Consider the following 15,076-nt stretch of genomic DNA (forward strand, 5'->3'; position numbering starts at 1 on the left):
GAGGACGCAGTCAGCACCATAGTGACCATCAATCACCCAAGGCCATTGTGGTTCTGTCCAGTAAACGGCGCCAGCACAGGCAGGCAGGCAGAGAGAAAGAGGGAGAGAGGAAGAGGGAGAGAGGGGGCAGGGTGCCTGCAGGGAGAAAGAGGGGGAGAGAATGGCAGGGGATCAGGCTATGTGTCCTCCTCAGCTCGTGCTGCTGGGCTTGGGAGCGGTGCTGCTGTCTCACTGCTACTCTGTGTTCTCCCAGGTCCCGGATCCTGAGGTAAGAGCCGGATATCTCCATGTCCTCCACAGGTTCTCCACAGGAACGTCCTCGGGTTACTGTGATGGGTGCGGGTGTTCCGCTGTTTAATAGGTAGCTTCATGTGATTAATGTTTATCGTTTGATCGCCAGAGCTGTTGCTTGCCATCCGGCCATGTTTGACGAAGAGTGAATGTACATATGATGATACCTGATACATTATAAGGATCTATGTGGAATGACAAAGCCATATATAGGTTTTAATGGATGCATACAGCAGGGTGAATATGACAATTCGTCGTACGACAAGTCATTGTATCATTTTGTTGTTTTTCTGATAGCCGGAGATGACACTTAAACCATAAGTATGTGATGAACTGCCAGTTGAATCACCATGACAGAGTCAGGAACAGGGTTGGGGAGGAACAGATTACATGTAACAGGACAACTATAGTGATCCGACTACAGAAATGGGAACTGAACCCACTACAGTTGCTGAAAAATGCAGTAGTCCAATAATATATACTTCTGGAAAAAAGGTGATTTAATTACAAAGAAAGGACAAAACAGCATTATGATTCGGACTTCATTGACACAAACATCCGTTTACATTATTCAAATAAATGATGAATCGTGACTGATGATAATGATGATAATGTTATTCAAAGTAGCCATCAATTTAGAATAATTTGCATGTTTGAATTAATATTATATAGACTTTGAAAGCAAGAAAACAGCAAAATAAAAGATAAAGATAAGATAAAAGCAAAATGAACTAAAAAATAATCAGATCATGAGTAATCCAAAAGATTACTGAATACAATTATAAGCAGGCAATCAGTAAGATATATAATGGATAATATCTATATTTATACGTGTAACCCCGCCCTGGTTGGGCATGCTCTGTTTTGAAATGTGAAACTGTTAAGACCTCATAAACTTTATTCTGCAGAGAATAAACAGCTGAGCGTATCATGGAAGATCAGAGAAAAACACAAGAAACTTCTAGAAACTCCAGACTCCCACTGGTTGCTAATTCTGACAGATCAACTGCTTTCATAAAATGAGCGCTGAGTCGGGGCGACACTTCATATATAAATGTAATGTTTATAGGCTTCATCCATAGTCTCAGCATATGCAGGTACTGTATGAGGTGATGAGGGCTTCAGGTGATTGCCAGTTGTAGTTTTACTTTCATGTGCATGTGGTTACTTGACTTACTTGAAAAAATCAAAATTCAAAAATTTTGCACTTGTTTTTTCTCAACATGGCTCATTCTGAACACAGAGGACGACAGTGACTCTAAACATCTCTGAATAGAATCTCAGTAGAAGTAGCATGTCCCTTCTGAACTATTTCCATATCCTTTATATATTTATAAAAATAGATATCCTTTTGAAAATCATCAATCAGTAAGTGATCCTTAACTATTGCATGTGGAATAACCAAACCTGTGTCCCAGTGTTGATTTTTCTATTTTCAGACCTTAAGCCTCCATTCAATTATACTAATCTGCCTTGAGGTTGATAGCCTACTCATCAGTCCCTAAAGGAATTTCTAAAAAAAAAACTTCACTTCTACTTGAGGGAGAACATCCAAACATGTATGTCGTGGAATAAATCTAACAAGTAAACAAACAATTACACAAACAAACAAAAACAAACAAACAAAAACGGTTAATATATTTGATTAGTTTAACAATTAAGATAACCTGAGGTCAGTGTGCCTCTGAATTTGTGTTTGTTCCATCCAAAAAAAAAAAAAAAAAAACTTCAGGCTTAGCCACTAATCCTGCCACATGAAATACCCCGCGGGTGGAAAGGACTTAGCATTACGTAATCACTGTGAAGCAAAATGTATTCATTATTATTAGTTAAGAGCAGTGCTAAATATCCTCATTAAGGCTAATCCTTCTGTGGGAGTTGCATAAACATGAAAGTAAACTCACTGAAACAATTTTTTCCCCAAATTGTTTGTTCAAGTATGGCAGATCAGCCTCCCCTGTGTCCCTGCCAGACACACAGACACTGAGGCTGGCTGGGTCTGTGACATCTTGTTTAACATGTTGACTCAGTAAAGCCAGTTTGCTCTGGTGTTGAGAATCTCACACCGCACACAGGAGAAAACATATGAAGATCTTGGAAATGTAAAGAGCCATTACAAAGGCTCATCTTACAAGCTAGTGATTGAGCTCTATAAGAAATATATTTCCCTGAAACATTTATTCTCTTAAAAGCCTTTGTTTGCGTGTAATGTGTTTTGGTTGTAATGTGTTTGGGACGTTTTCTTTTTTTGCTGCAAATTGATCTGAAAATTATATTGTGAATGATATGTTCTTAAAAGATAATAATCCTCATTGTTAGTTGATTATCTATCTGGACCAAAGCAAAACTTATTCTATTTGATCTTTTGTCTTCTCCTTGGTCCTTGTCCTTGGTCCTTGGTACATGATGACGAAACATTTCAGTCACAGCATTCATATTGGTAACATGAACGCTGATTTATTTATTATCTCTATTGGTCTCTTTGCTTTCGCTCAGGACATTTTGCCACTTCACCACTTAATGACATTATCTGTAAAAGCAGCAAATGCAATAAGGATCCATTTTCTGATTCATCCCTCTGAACTATAGAGTTTCCGGGACAATCTTGTAACATCAAATCAAGTGGTCGATATAGACAAGGAGAAATCCTCACATTTTATCAGGGAGCCACTGGACTCAAGCTTGGCTGGTTCCAGCAAAGCAGTGAACCAAGCCATTGATCTCAGACACACACACACACACACACACACACACACACACACACACACACAGTACTCATGCTTCTTTTTATTGCAGTTCAGTAACCCCACCCCGGTGAGAGGTGTACTGTGTTTTGAAATGTGAGAATAGTGTCTGTTTAGATGCTATTGATTGAATTTTGCTCTGCAGAGTACAAGCAGCTAAGCTGATCGTGGAGGATCAGAGAAAACACAAGAAAATTCTAGAAACAAGCTCCCTTCAGTTGTTTAGTCTGACACGCATCACGTTTACAGGCTGCGTCCGTGGCCTCGGTGGGTGTTGGTGTCAAGTAATGGGAGATTCAGGTGATGACAGTAGTATTTTCATGAGTGTGTGGCTTTTTGGCGTCTTTGGCAGCAGCTGAAGAAATACTTGAAATGCAAGACCTTCTCACTTTGCCAGTTTCCTCAGGTGGCTGGCTATATTTACTTGGAGTACTTTTTTTTTTTTACATTTCATCTGTGTCCTGAAAACACTCACATCTCCAAAAAGTCAGTACAGTGGTTTGGTGTAATCCCAAAGTCATGAAGCATTTCTCCATGTCAGGAACAAGGTCTGCTGTCAATCACTGTTAAAATCAACCAGGCATCAATCAGTCATCAACAAAGTGTGACAGCATGTAGAAAGGGTAGAAAAGTGAGGCGGTAAATGGATGGTAGTCTCATGCTTGTGAATACTGTGACAGCAAAAGCCCGGTCATATGACATGAGATAACAACTAAAGAACCTGTGCCCTTTACAGGACTTCAAACAGCTTGATATCTGAAATGTATTAACCTATACCTGCAAATCTCTCAGTAATTGGCCATTCCAGTATTAGGCTATAGGTTCAAAGGGGTTCATGATTACCTAATTTGCATATTATGTTAGAGAGATTAAGTAACCGAGTAAAAGGTCATAATTTGTTCATGACATTGACATGGCTCACTTTCTGTTATCTACAATGTTTTTGTAAAAGGATAACTACAAATTTACAAATGATTAAATAATCCTTGATAAATTGGTGATATAGCAAACTAATCATTTATAAACATATGTTTAAAAATGCATTTTTGTTGTGAAATATGGATGAATAAAACATCAATAAGTTTTGCTAGTTTTGCTGGCTTTTACTAATGAACACAAAAAAATAATACTTATATAAAAAGATAAATCATTGGCAAATTGTTCATCATTTATTAACGCTTAACAAAAATAGCGATTTCAAAGCATTTCTGCCATGTGGAATTCAACTTAAGCTTTTGACTGACATTTTTTGGTGCAGATTTTTGAGTCGAGTGGTAAAGAAGTTCAAGCAACTGATCCTTCTCCCAGTTCCACGTTCTTATCCCTGAATTCATTGACATGTGTGAAGTTTTAATATGTACTGCGTTCTCTCCATAGGTTGTAAGACTTGAATGTAGTCTGGTGGTATATTTGTGGTCTACAGAGACTTAAGAAAGCCATGTTTTCTCTTTCATCCATAGCTTTTACCCACAGACCCCCCAAAGAAGCCCGACCCTGTCGACTCAGAGACGGTTGTTTTCTGGGGACTGCGGCTATGGCAGGTCATCGGCATCTTTTCAATGTTTGTTTTAGCAGTTAGTAAGTAGAAATCATGAAATCACATTTTTTTTCACCTTCACAAAACACTGTTGAAGGACAGCCACGTATGCTGTCATCAATCATAGTGGCAGGCCAAAGATGTCTATGCAATTGTGTGTCAACAATTTATGTATTAAATTAGATAAGATTAGATTTGACTTTATTGCCTTTGCCTTTATTTGCCTTTGGCTTCTCCTACATACAAATCCATAAAAACAAAAAAAAAACATACAATAGTACAATGGAAAACTTGTGTGCAAATTATTAGTAACAAAATAGTGAAGATTTAGTTGAGTTAAGCAGTGTTCAACAGAGGTCATCTTAATGAAATAACAACTTGATTAGTAGTAATAAGACACATCAGGAAAGACAGGGATCACTTCTATTTTTCCAGAAGTTTGTTATGTCAGTGATTGTAAAAACATGGAATGTAATGGACAAATGGATTTAAAAATGATGGGAAAAATGGAAGAATGGACAATAAGGTTTTGGCAAATCTTAGAAAGGAAGCTATTCAATATTTTTACACAACAGGAATACTTAAAAGGAAAAGCAACACAAATAATGTATAGGTTTTATATATTTACACCACCCCCCACCAAAAAACTAAATCCCAAATCCAACTTTCCTCTTCGTCCCAATGGCACCAATAGTTCCAGACAAGGTGGGGAATGTTGGTTCAAAATGCAGACTGTGCTTGTGCATCACAGCAGTGTTTTTTCTCAAACCCTGCTGACGTACAAATTGCTCATCTGCTACAGCGCACAAACATGTCATCAGTGAAACTTTCTGATTCGTTAAACAACAAAATGTCCGGGAGTACAAGTGTTACATAATTTAATTGATTGACTGACCTTTGGCCTAGTTTCTGTTTAAAACACCCAAACAGATCATAATCTTGTGAGTGAAGCTACAATAATTCATAACATGTTCTATTCAAATAATAATCTCTCTCTCTGTCTCACTCCCTTTCTCCCTTGCAGTTATCACACTATGCTGTATCTTCAAATGCCGAATCCCAAGAACCAAAAAGGAAATTGAGGCACGAGCCGCACAAAGACAGGCAGCCAAGACATATGCCGACACGTTAGAGACGGTGCCTCCGCTGAGCGAGCTGACTGAGATCCCAGGATGTGAGTGCCTCTCTATATTATCTTTCACTCTCTCTCTCTCTCTCCTGAGGTCGTTTGGCTGGTTTCCCCTTGCGTTATCTTTTCCTATCACTACTGTGTCTGATTAAAGCTGCACCGGGCAACTTCACATGTTGGCGGCTCCAAATGGTGAGGTAACTGTTTGAAAACGTTTTGAACGTCAATACCCAGAAATCATGTGACGTCAGGTGACGTCAGTAAACTGCACACAGCATGCGCATGTTTACCAACCTGGCTTTATACCAAAGGATACCAAAGGACGAGAGAGACAAAAGATCGTTCGCTGCTGTTTAGGAGACAGTTTGTATTTTCATTTGTCACTTAGTGTGGGTGGAGAAGTGTCCATACCCAACACCAGAATTTAATTTGGGCCAAATCTCAAACAGGCCGAATCTACCGGGTCTTGGAACACTCTTCTCTGTTGCAACCCCACTTGGTGATTTAGGCTGTTAAGACAGGTGTCTTTTTTACATGAAACTCTTGCCTAGTGCAGCTTTAATTCCCTAATTTTTACTTTTCTTCTTGCTTCCTACTTGACGTCTCACAAAACTCACTTCTCTTTGTTTTTTATCTGCTGTCTTCTCTTCTCTTGTCTTCTCTCCTCTCCTCTCCTCTCCTCTTCTTTCATCGTCTCGTCTCGTCTCGTCTCGTCTCGTCTCGTCTCGTCTCGTCTCTTCTCTTCTCTTCTCTTCTCTTCTCTTCTCTTCTCTTCTCTTCTCTTCCTTCCAGCTACCCCAGAAGCTGCTGCTGTGCAGACAGTCTCTGAGCAGGTCCAAGCTCAAAGTGCTAGCAGCAGCCAGCTCCCAGTAGTTAGGGAGAACGAAGAGCACAGCAGCCCCCTCACTCTGCCAGAGACGGGATGACTTTCCTACTTCCCCTTTCTTCCCCTCTTATCTTCCTTCTTGGGTTCAGACGCTCTTCTTGGGTCAGTGAGATTTTAGAAACTGTGTGTACACTGGTAGCCATCCGAAAAGTCCTCTTCATGCACCTATCGCCTATCCTGCAGTACTTATGAAGCTGCTACAGCCATCTCTTCTTCTTCCAATTCTAAGTAGAATTGAATGGAAATGACATGTAACAGAAAATGTGTGTCTCTCAGACAACTGGTCACCAGATCATCATACCCTTGTGCCTTTTATAGCTATAAAAAGAACTAAATTTCGTAGTAGTGCAGCAGTGATTCACTATGGAGTTTGTGAAGTAAAAAAGAAATAGAACTATGGCTACAAGATGTAAATCTTACTGTTTTCCGCAAAGAAAACAGTTTTTAGGGCAGCTAGACTATTGTGAAGCTTTTTCTTCTTTCTTACAGTAAAGCCTGGTTAGTTTTGTTGATGTACAGTAAATGCACTTGTGTCGGCTAATCTTTGCATGAAATCGGACAAGGGTGTTTTACTTTAGTGTAGATTATAAGACAAGTGGTCATGCATGCCCCATGCCTAATGTTTGTTGTCTGTTTGTCTATTTCCCTACCTGTCTGTTTGCTTTCCTATGTAAGATTAGCTTTGAATAAAGCAAATCAAACCCAGTATCTTCCATTAGCATCTTAAGTATGAATGAGTTTTGTTCTTGTCTTTCCTTCTTTCCCTCCTCTCAGCTCCTCTCTGGAATTTGGCGTGTCTGTCTGTGTAGAGCTAAACCATTCTGTGGCTTTTTAAGGTCAAGAATGGTGACAAATAGGGACTGACATCTGTCCTGCCCCGTGTCTCTAGTTGATATATTATGCATTCATGTGCACAAATACATCCATTGTTTATCATATGCGATTAATTATGGATGAAAAAGCATTGAGCTGTCAATAAGTTTTATTGCCATGATAATTGTGTCAAATACGATCTGAGAAATCACGTGAAAACCTACAGTGACGAGAGCATCCGTGTCGCATCAATTTCTGCTTCTATCACGGAGAGCTGATCTAATATGCATTTGAGTAAATCCTCTTCCGTGACCATATATGTAATCAACCGTGTGGCGGGGCAGAGGGGAGGTACACTGCAGCCATTATAAAGAGAAAGGATGAACAGATATCTAATGTCTGCTCTCAACCATGAACTCCAAACACACCATACTGTAACGCTTGCCTCTGGATTAACTGAGAGGGGGCACCGTAAATGTACTAGCAGATATGCAAATGATGCTTTGAGGCTTCTCTCCAGCGATTATGTCATGCATGAGTAAACAAATATTAAATATATATAAGAATGTGTGACAAATCGAATGACTTCATAGTCGTTGGAGAGAACATGGAGGGAACATAGTTGTCAGGAAGAACATAAAATGAATTCCACTAGCTAAACTTTTGTGACTTGCTTTTCAAAATAATAAGTAAAGGCATGATCATGCAAATCAAGAGGGCACTTTGGGATTCATTTGCCAAACCAATCAGTACTAATACTGTAATACAAAACATAACTTAGCACGTACTTAAAAGGGATGTTTGCAAAGTGAGTATCAAGAAACATCCACTTCAGTTTTATCTCATGGATATGAAAACATCACATGGCGTCTGAGCACATGAATACTTGTCATGAATAATATTTTATAGCTTGCATTTTTCACACCTGACACCCAGCAGCAAATTTCTCAAGTGAGTTCAAGTTAAGAATAAGGCAACAAAGGTAGACATAAGTGGAGCTTTTGAATGTAACATCCATCTACCACACTACACATCTCCTAGGAGCTTTAAACTGAGCCAAGTTGCATTTTCAGCGTTTTTTGCAGCATGACACCATTGAAGAAGTATGAAATTGTCCATGAAGAATTTTTCTATTGCTTAATTTGCATGTTTTGGCCTGAGCTGGTAAAGGCATCTGGGGCAAAATATGGGAAAATGAACCTATCCTTTCCAATTTCACTGGCGATATCCATCGCAGACAATGAGAGAAATGCAATGAGGGTGAGGGAAAAAAAGCTTCTCTCTTCTTTCACTCATCCGTTGCTATCATTCTCTCTCTCTCTCTCTCTCTCTCTCTCTCTCACACACACACACACACACACACAGGCTCAAATACATTACATAAAACACAGGAAATTAAAAGGTAGAGTTGAGAAGATCACTCCTATTTACCACCTTCACTTATTTACCCATCACCATCTGCTGCTACAGGACACTATGTGTGTTTGTCAAGTAGGTGACAGTTAAGAGATTCTCACTCTTAATCTCACCAAGCTGTTGCAGTTGCTGTTCTAACAACTCACACGCATTTTTCACACATATCTCTGTCCCCTATAGAGCTGAATGGGGGAGGGAGGAAGGAGTCATTTGGGGGTCAAAGCATGCTGATTGTCGAGGGACAGACTTGCAAAAAGGAGTTCAGTATGGTTGCATGTCTCACCCTGTTCCTCGGGATGCTGAAGGTTTACAAGGAGTGAAAACAAACCATAATGATAGAGGCCTTGTTGGTGCTATGAATAAAGTAACAGCGCTAAACAGTCTGTGGCTAGAAGGAGCATCAGTTGTACTGAGTTGATTCCCTCCAGTCTAACTGGGGTATGAGTGGCAAATAAATCTGATATGTGATATAATATTACATTCACATTTTAGGTATTTGGTACAACCATTTAAAACAAGGAAACAACAAAAGAGATAAAAACAATGAGGGTAAAATAATAATAAATAAGTAAAATAGTTACAAATATATATAGTAGGCCTATAATTACAAAAATAGTACAGTAATAAAATAATAATAAAATAAAATTAAAAAAAAATAAAAAAAATAATGGTAACTAAAAAAAATATTGGAATGCCAGCTTAAAAAAGTATGTTTTTTAGTTGTCTTTTAAAACTTTTTACAGATGAAGCCTGATGAATCTGCGCTGGGAGAGTATTCCAAATTCTGGTTGCATAGAAACAAAAAGCAGCTTCTCTCCACTGTTCCCTTTGCTTAACAGCAGGGATGCTCAATCAACCGGCGTTTGATGATCTTAAACAGCGACTTGGAACATTTTCTTTCAGGCATTCTGATAAGTATGCAGGTGCTACACTGTGTAGCGCCTTAAAACAAGTAAAAGAACCTTAAAATCAATTATAAAAGAGATGGGAAGCCAGTGCATGGTGTGATATTCACGCTTTTTTGTCTTGGTAAATTATCTGAGATATCACGTTGAGCAGACAGATGGACACAGCCTGATACATAGTCCCCAGCCATTAGTAAAGCATGTAAGGGTCAGAACTATAGTTCCCTGACCACAGAACTTGAATGCATATAAAAAGACACTTCCTGGTGTTTCACTGTAATTTTCCTCTGATACACCTAACATGGCTTTCACGGTGTTTTGATAATGCTGTGAGACTCAGAAAGTTAGAAGGTTCATCACAACTGCCACTGGAATGTTCAGCCACTTGACGCCGTTGCCATGGTAACACATCAGCTTTCTGAGTCTCAAGAACCGAATCAACACCGATTTCCTCTATTCTATGGCAGCCACTGTAAGTGAACCAGCCAAATGACCATTCAAGAGTGCAGATTTTACTGTAATGGAAATGACTGTTTTATCAATTCTTTCAATTCAAATCAGATTCTATGGCCCTGACAATGTTCCCTTGAATCATCATGATCAAGAGAGAAGTGCTAGGAAAAGGAATAAGAGCTAAAGAAGTATAGGCGCTTATGAGAGTCAGTAGAGGAGAACTACAGGAGGATAGTAGAGGAAGACATTTACAGAACTGGCTCAAAACATAATAAAACCTATTCACAAACATTCTTATGGTTGGTTGATTATTTTAAGTCAGTTGGATTCACCTGACACAGTGAACCATGAGACTAAAGTCATTTGAGTTTCATGTTGACCCCCTCTGGCAACTTGTGACATTTAAGGTGTGTTTGTCATTTTTTTTTTTTTTTCGGGCTTTCCTTTGAGTATCTCCAGTGTCTCTGTAGCATTTGTCAAGCACTAGGAAAATGTTTGCTCTGGTACTGGGGAAGAATATAATAATAAAAAGAAGCCCCACTTGGCCCCAACTGTAGTCTTTCCTTTTAGTGAATTTTCACAGGGATTTAACAGTGGCTGCTGAAGTGTGAAGCGACACCAGTGTTTCTTGCTGATGCACATATGGTCAGGTGTAATTCTCTGACTCTCTCCCCAGGCCGAGCTCCGTCCCACGTCTGAACAATGTGATGCGTGACACACATAGTCTTTAGCCCAAAGCTCTTTTACCTCCCTTGATAATAGATTACGACTTGTAAACATCTACTGTATCAGCTGTCTATGTCTAAACTTTTGTTAACATTCGATCTGTTGTCTAAACACCAGCTGCTACTATACTAAAAAAAGTATAGTGGTGGCATTATGACAAATACAATAAATGCTGAAATCTTTGCAATATTACTGTAACTACTAGCATCACTTTACAATGAATTCATAGCTGCATAAAATAATTATGAAATAATTTAATGTAAAGGTAGGAAGAGTATTTTATGTACTTTAATCATATTTTACAGTAATATTTAGAAATACTGCTACTTCAGTTAATCAATTCAGAGTGGAGTGCTTGTCTAGAAAATTAGTGAGGGATTAGTGATTAATAAGCAGCTCACTGATAAAATACTCATGCAATACTATTTACGCATGTTTCAAAATCAACCTCGTTCTTGCAAATAATTTGATGATGTCATTATTAGCCAGGTTTGGTGCCGGTTCCTTCAAAGGAACTTCAAAGGACGATTCCTTCAAAGAAAATGCCAAATTTAATTATATTCACTACTTAGAAGCACTCAGAAAAGTAGCATCCTTGCTTTCTACCTCTGATAATGCTGTACATCCTTATTCTGGGTTGGAGGATGTCATCACTTTTATGGGAATGCTTTGAGGTGCAGCTTCATATTTGCCTCATCTAAGACTTGGAAGCATCAGTCAACAAGCAGGTTGACTTTAAACTTTCAATGTTCATTTCTCATCCAGAATGCACTTAGAACAATCCCATTAAAAGAATAAATAGACCATGCTTATTAGAATGGATAGAAACCGATGTGCTTTCATTAGCCCTCAACCCACTTAAGGTAGCATTCTCTTGGATGACATTTTCCTTTCCAATTATCACGGTTGTTGGAGGCAGGACCTTGATGGTACCTGATGTCTCTGCGAAGCCTGACCTTTTTTATTTATTTTTTCTTCTTTCTACAGCGGCAAAAGCAGAGGAAAAAGAAGAGGTGACAACAGTCTCTGGGAAAGTGGATGCTGAAAAAGGAGAGAAAAAGTCCAAGGAGGGCAAGAAAGAGGGCAAGGGTGCCAAAGAAGGAAAAGGAGATGAAAAGGAGGGCTCAACAAAGAGGAAGGGTGACAAAGGTGAAAAGGGGGGATCCAAGAAAGAGGGTGGTGAAGGAAAAGGGAAGAAATCTGGAGAAAAAGGAGACAAAGGGGGAGAAAAAGGAGGCGGCAAAGGAGGAGCTAAGGGGGGAGCCAAGAAAGGTGCTAAAAAGTGAACTCTACCTTCCATGGACACACAGCAAAGGATTATTTCATATTTTTCAACAGAGGCTTTTTGGATACTTTTTCTAAAATGACATTTGTATGATATTGTATTTAAAGAAAATAAAAAGCATATTATATCAATTAAATGCATTATTGAAATTTTGTGTTCTATATAGGAATTACTGCGTAAGTATGCTCATATTTGCAATCTTACTTACAATTGAAACATGCAAGCTGTAAGAATTATCAGAGCACAAGTACAATTCTGCAAACAAGAGTACCGTATAATTATAAATTTATTGTCTTATTCACAATACACTGATGAACCTTAGAGACCAGAAAACATCTTCCTGTTTTATTCCAAGTTTACATTTACACCTACATCAGCTTGCCTAAATCACTATGGAGTGATAACAAGGTATGATGCGTCTTAGCAAACACTGTCCACATATCTTAAGCAGAACCATATGAAAGACCAATGTCTATTCCACTGAGTACATTTCAGTATGAGATAAATAAAGACAATGAAACACATTTTATACTTCCATGAGAGGTATTTGAAAACAATGAAACTAATACAACATTAGCTCTATGAATATTGGCCTTATTATACACTTGATTTCCAAAACACAATCAATTTACATGATACAATCAAAACAAAATACTGTATTGTAGGGTATTAAAGTGCTCAAATATAAATGTCCAAATGTTTTCTCAAAAAGAGGATTTTCATACTGATATTGCCCACCCTCATGTAATCAAAGATATATAGATACTGCCTGGATTAGCTACACAACACTGACCTAAAACCCAAGTTTCCTCGCCCAGTGGCAATTAGTGGCAAGCCAGCTCGGATTTGAAGTACCACTGCTGACAACTGAAGAAATGATAGCTAGGCTTTTGCAATTTGATGGTGGTAAAAAATGTCAGAAAAAAAAAAGTAAAAAAATAAAAAAAATAAGTTGGCATTAGTTGTTGTGCCTGTTTGGCATTGTCAAATATGTTTTTTAACTGTATTTTTAAATGAATTACCCAGTGAGAATATGGTTTTCCAGAGAATTATGTCCAATGTGATGAATGTTAGCTAAAAGTAGTCAGTAAAGTATGAAAAATGAGTTTTCAGTGACAGTAAGGGATTATCAACTCAAAAAGATTTCCCTCAACCACAGTCTTTTCCTTTTCCACCATTGTGGACTGCAGCCACCTGTAATTAGTGTTGTAGTCAATCCACTAAACCTCGAGTCCAGTCCCAATCATGGCCAATCCAAGTCCCCATGGAAATGTTCAAGTCAAGTCCAACTTGAGTCCCTTAAGGGCCAAAACGCACTTCCCAGAATTCCACTGATAATTAGTCAAAATGCACAGGCAGTCGACAGTCAAAAGCAGTTGGAAGTTGTCTGGCTCAAATGAGTGTTTTGACATTTCTAAACTGGCTGTAAGGCTAGTAAAACTAAATCTGCTCTATGGGAAAACACTGCAGACAAGCTGAAAAGTTGTATGTCTTATCTTACATTTTCTTTTAAATCAATCTGAACCTGCTGAATCTGCTGAATTAACTTCATTAATGCTGCATCTGCTCACTTAGAAAAATGATTACTTTCTGAGTTGTGAGTCTTACATCTTGATCTGCACTGCTGTTTTTCTGCAGACTCAAAGAACATTTTGCAAGAGTTTGCTTGATGTACTCCTCGGCAGTACAGACTGCAGCAGACCAGGCCTGACTGATTTCCAATCTTGAGCAGACTGGTAGATGGACTTTAATCTTAAAAGTCGAGTCTATGTGCAGAGAGCACACATCCTAATTAATCTAGCAACAGATGAAGCAGAAGGGAAGGTGGGTGTACAGTTTTTAGCGAAATGCTTAACAACACAATTCAGTCAGTGTGAAGGAACAAAAGAGCACAACAGCAAGTAGGACAGTGTTCCAGCAAATGGTGATCATTAGGATTTCAAATCAATAGGCTGTTAAGGGGAGAAAACTGGACACAAAAGCACATGTTAGCTTTGGGCACATCAGGTAACTGTGAGGTAAAACGTCTTGTCTGTCTATTTTAGCAAGCAGCTCAATCCGATTTAAGTAAGAAGTCCATCAACATTTTAGTCCAAGTCAACTCGCAAATAGCTCATGTCTGGAGACATGAAAACTGAATCCAAGTCAAGTTAAAAATCTAAGTACAACAAAACCGCCTGTAATAGTAATGGTCTTAATCCATCGCTACCGCACAACCGTCAGTTGAGCTACTGAGAGTGGTGAATGTTTTTTTCTCCTTTGCTTCCCTGCTGTTTAGCTGAAACCTTTAATCTGTGTGGGCGTTGAATTTCAACACAACACATAGATCTCTAGATTTTCCCACACCAACTACCAATACCAAATACTTTTTGGGGGGGGTAATTTTCTTGCAACTTTATGACTATTTTGTCATTGCAAACAGGATTGGACCGGTTGGACCGTACGCTGAAATACTGCAATAAATCTTTTTCTAAGGCAGCGTTCTCCGCCTTTTCTCTTTGGTATAGTAGGTAATGTGCCCCAACCTGCAAACCATGACATTAACACAGTATCCACACTCAACGAGAGGTTAGGAATAAAACGCACAGGACATAACATTTTAAGACTGGGACATCTTAACACTTACTTGAAAGACATAAATACAGACTCTGAGAAACAGTACTAGATATGCAGATGTACAATGGAATGAACCGAACAGTACGGTGGAATGAACTGAAAGCAAAACTATTATTCAAAGTGTAGAAATGTGCAAAAAGTTACTAAAGAAGGCTACACATGTTTATGCTTGGTTGTGTTGAAAGAAGCAATTTCAACTTCTACACTCACAGACACAAGAAAACAAGCGGATTACAAGCGGCAAGTTACTGTGTTTTAGATATTATTTTGTGGAA

General features: G+C 38.7%; 1 protein-coding gene across 1 annotated transcript; it reads left to right on the plus strand.

Annotated features, from left to right (window-relative positions):
• The first annotated feature begins 160 nt into the window (after window positions 1-160).
• tmie (transmembrane inner ear) lies at window positions 161-12,186 on the plus strand. Its single transcript, XM_071913831.2, has 4 exons — window positions 161-268; window positions 4,496-4,613; window positions 5,597-5,746; window positions 11,888-12,186. Exons 1-4 carry the CDS (start codon window positions 161-163, stop codon window positions 12,184-12,186), a joined length of 675 nt encoding a protein of 224 aa, XP_071769932.1.
• Window positions 12,187-15,076: the final 2,890 nt, after the last annotated feature.

The sequence above is a fragment of the Centroberyx gerrardi genome, chromosome 13 (assembly GCF_048128805.1).
Source record: "Centroberyx gerrardi isolate f3 chromosome 13, fCenGer3.hap1.cur.20231027, whole genome shotgun sequence".
Lineage (NCBI taxonomy): Eukaryota > Metazoa > Chordata > Actinopteri > Beryciformes > Berycidae > Centroberyx > Centroberyx gerrardi.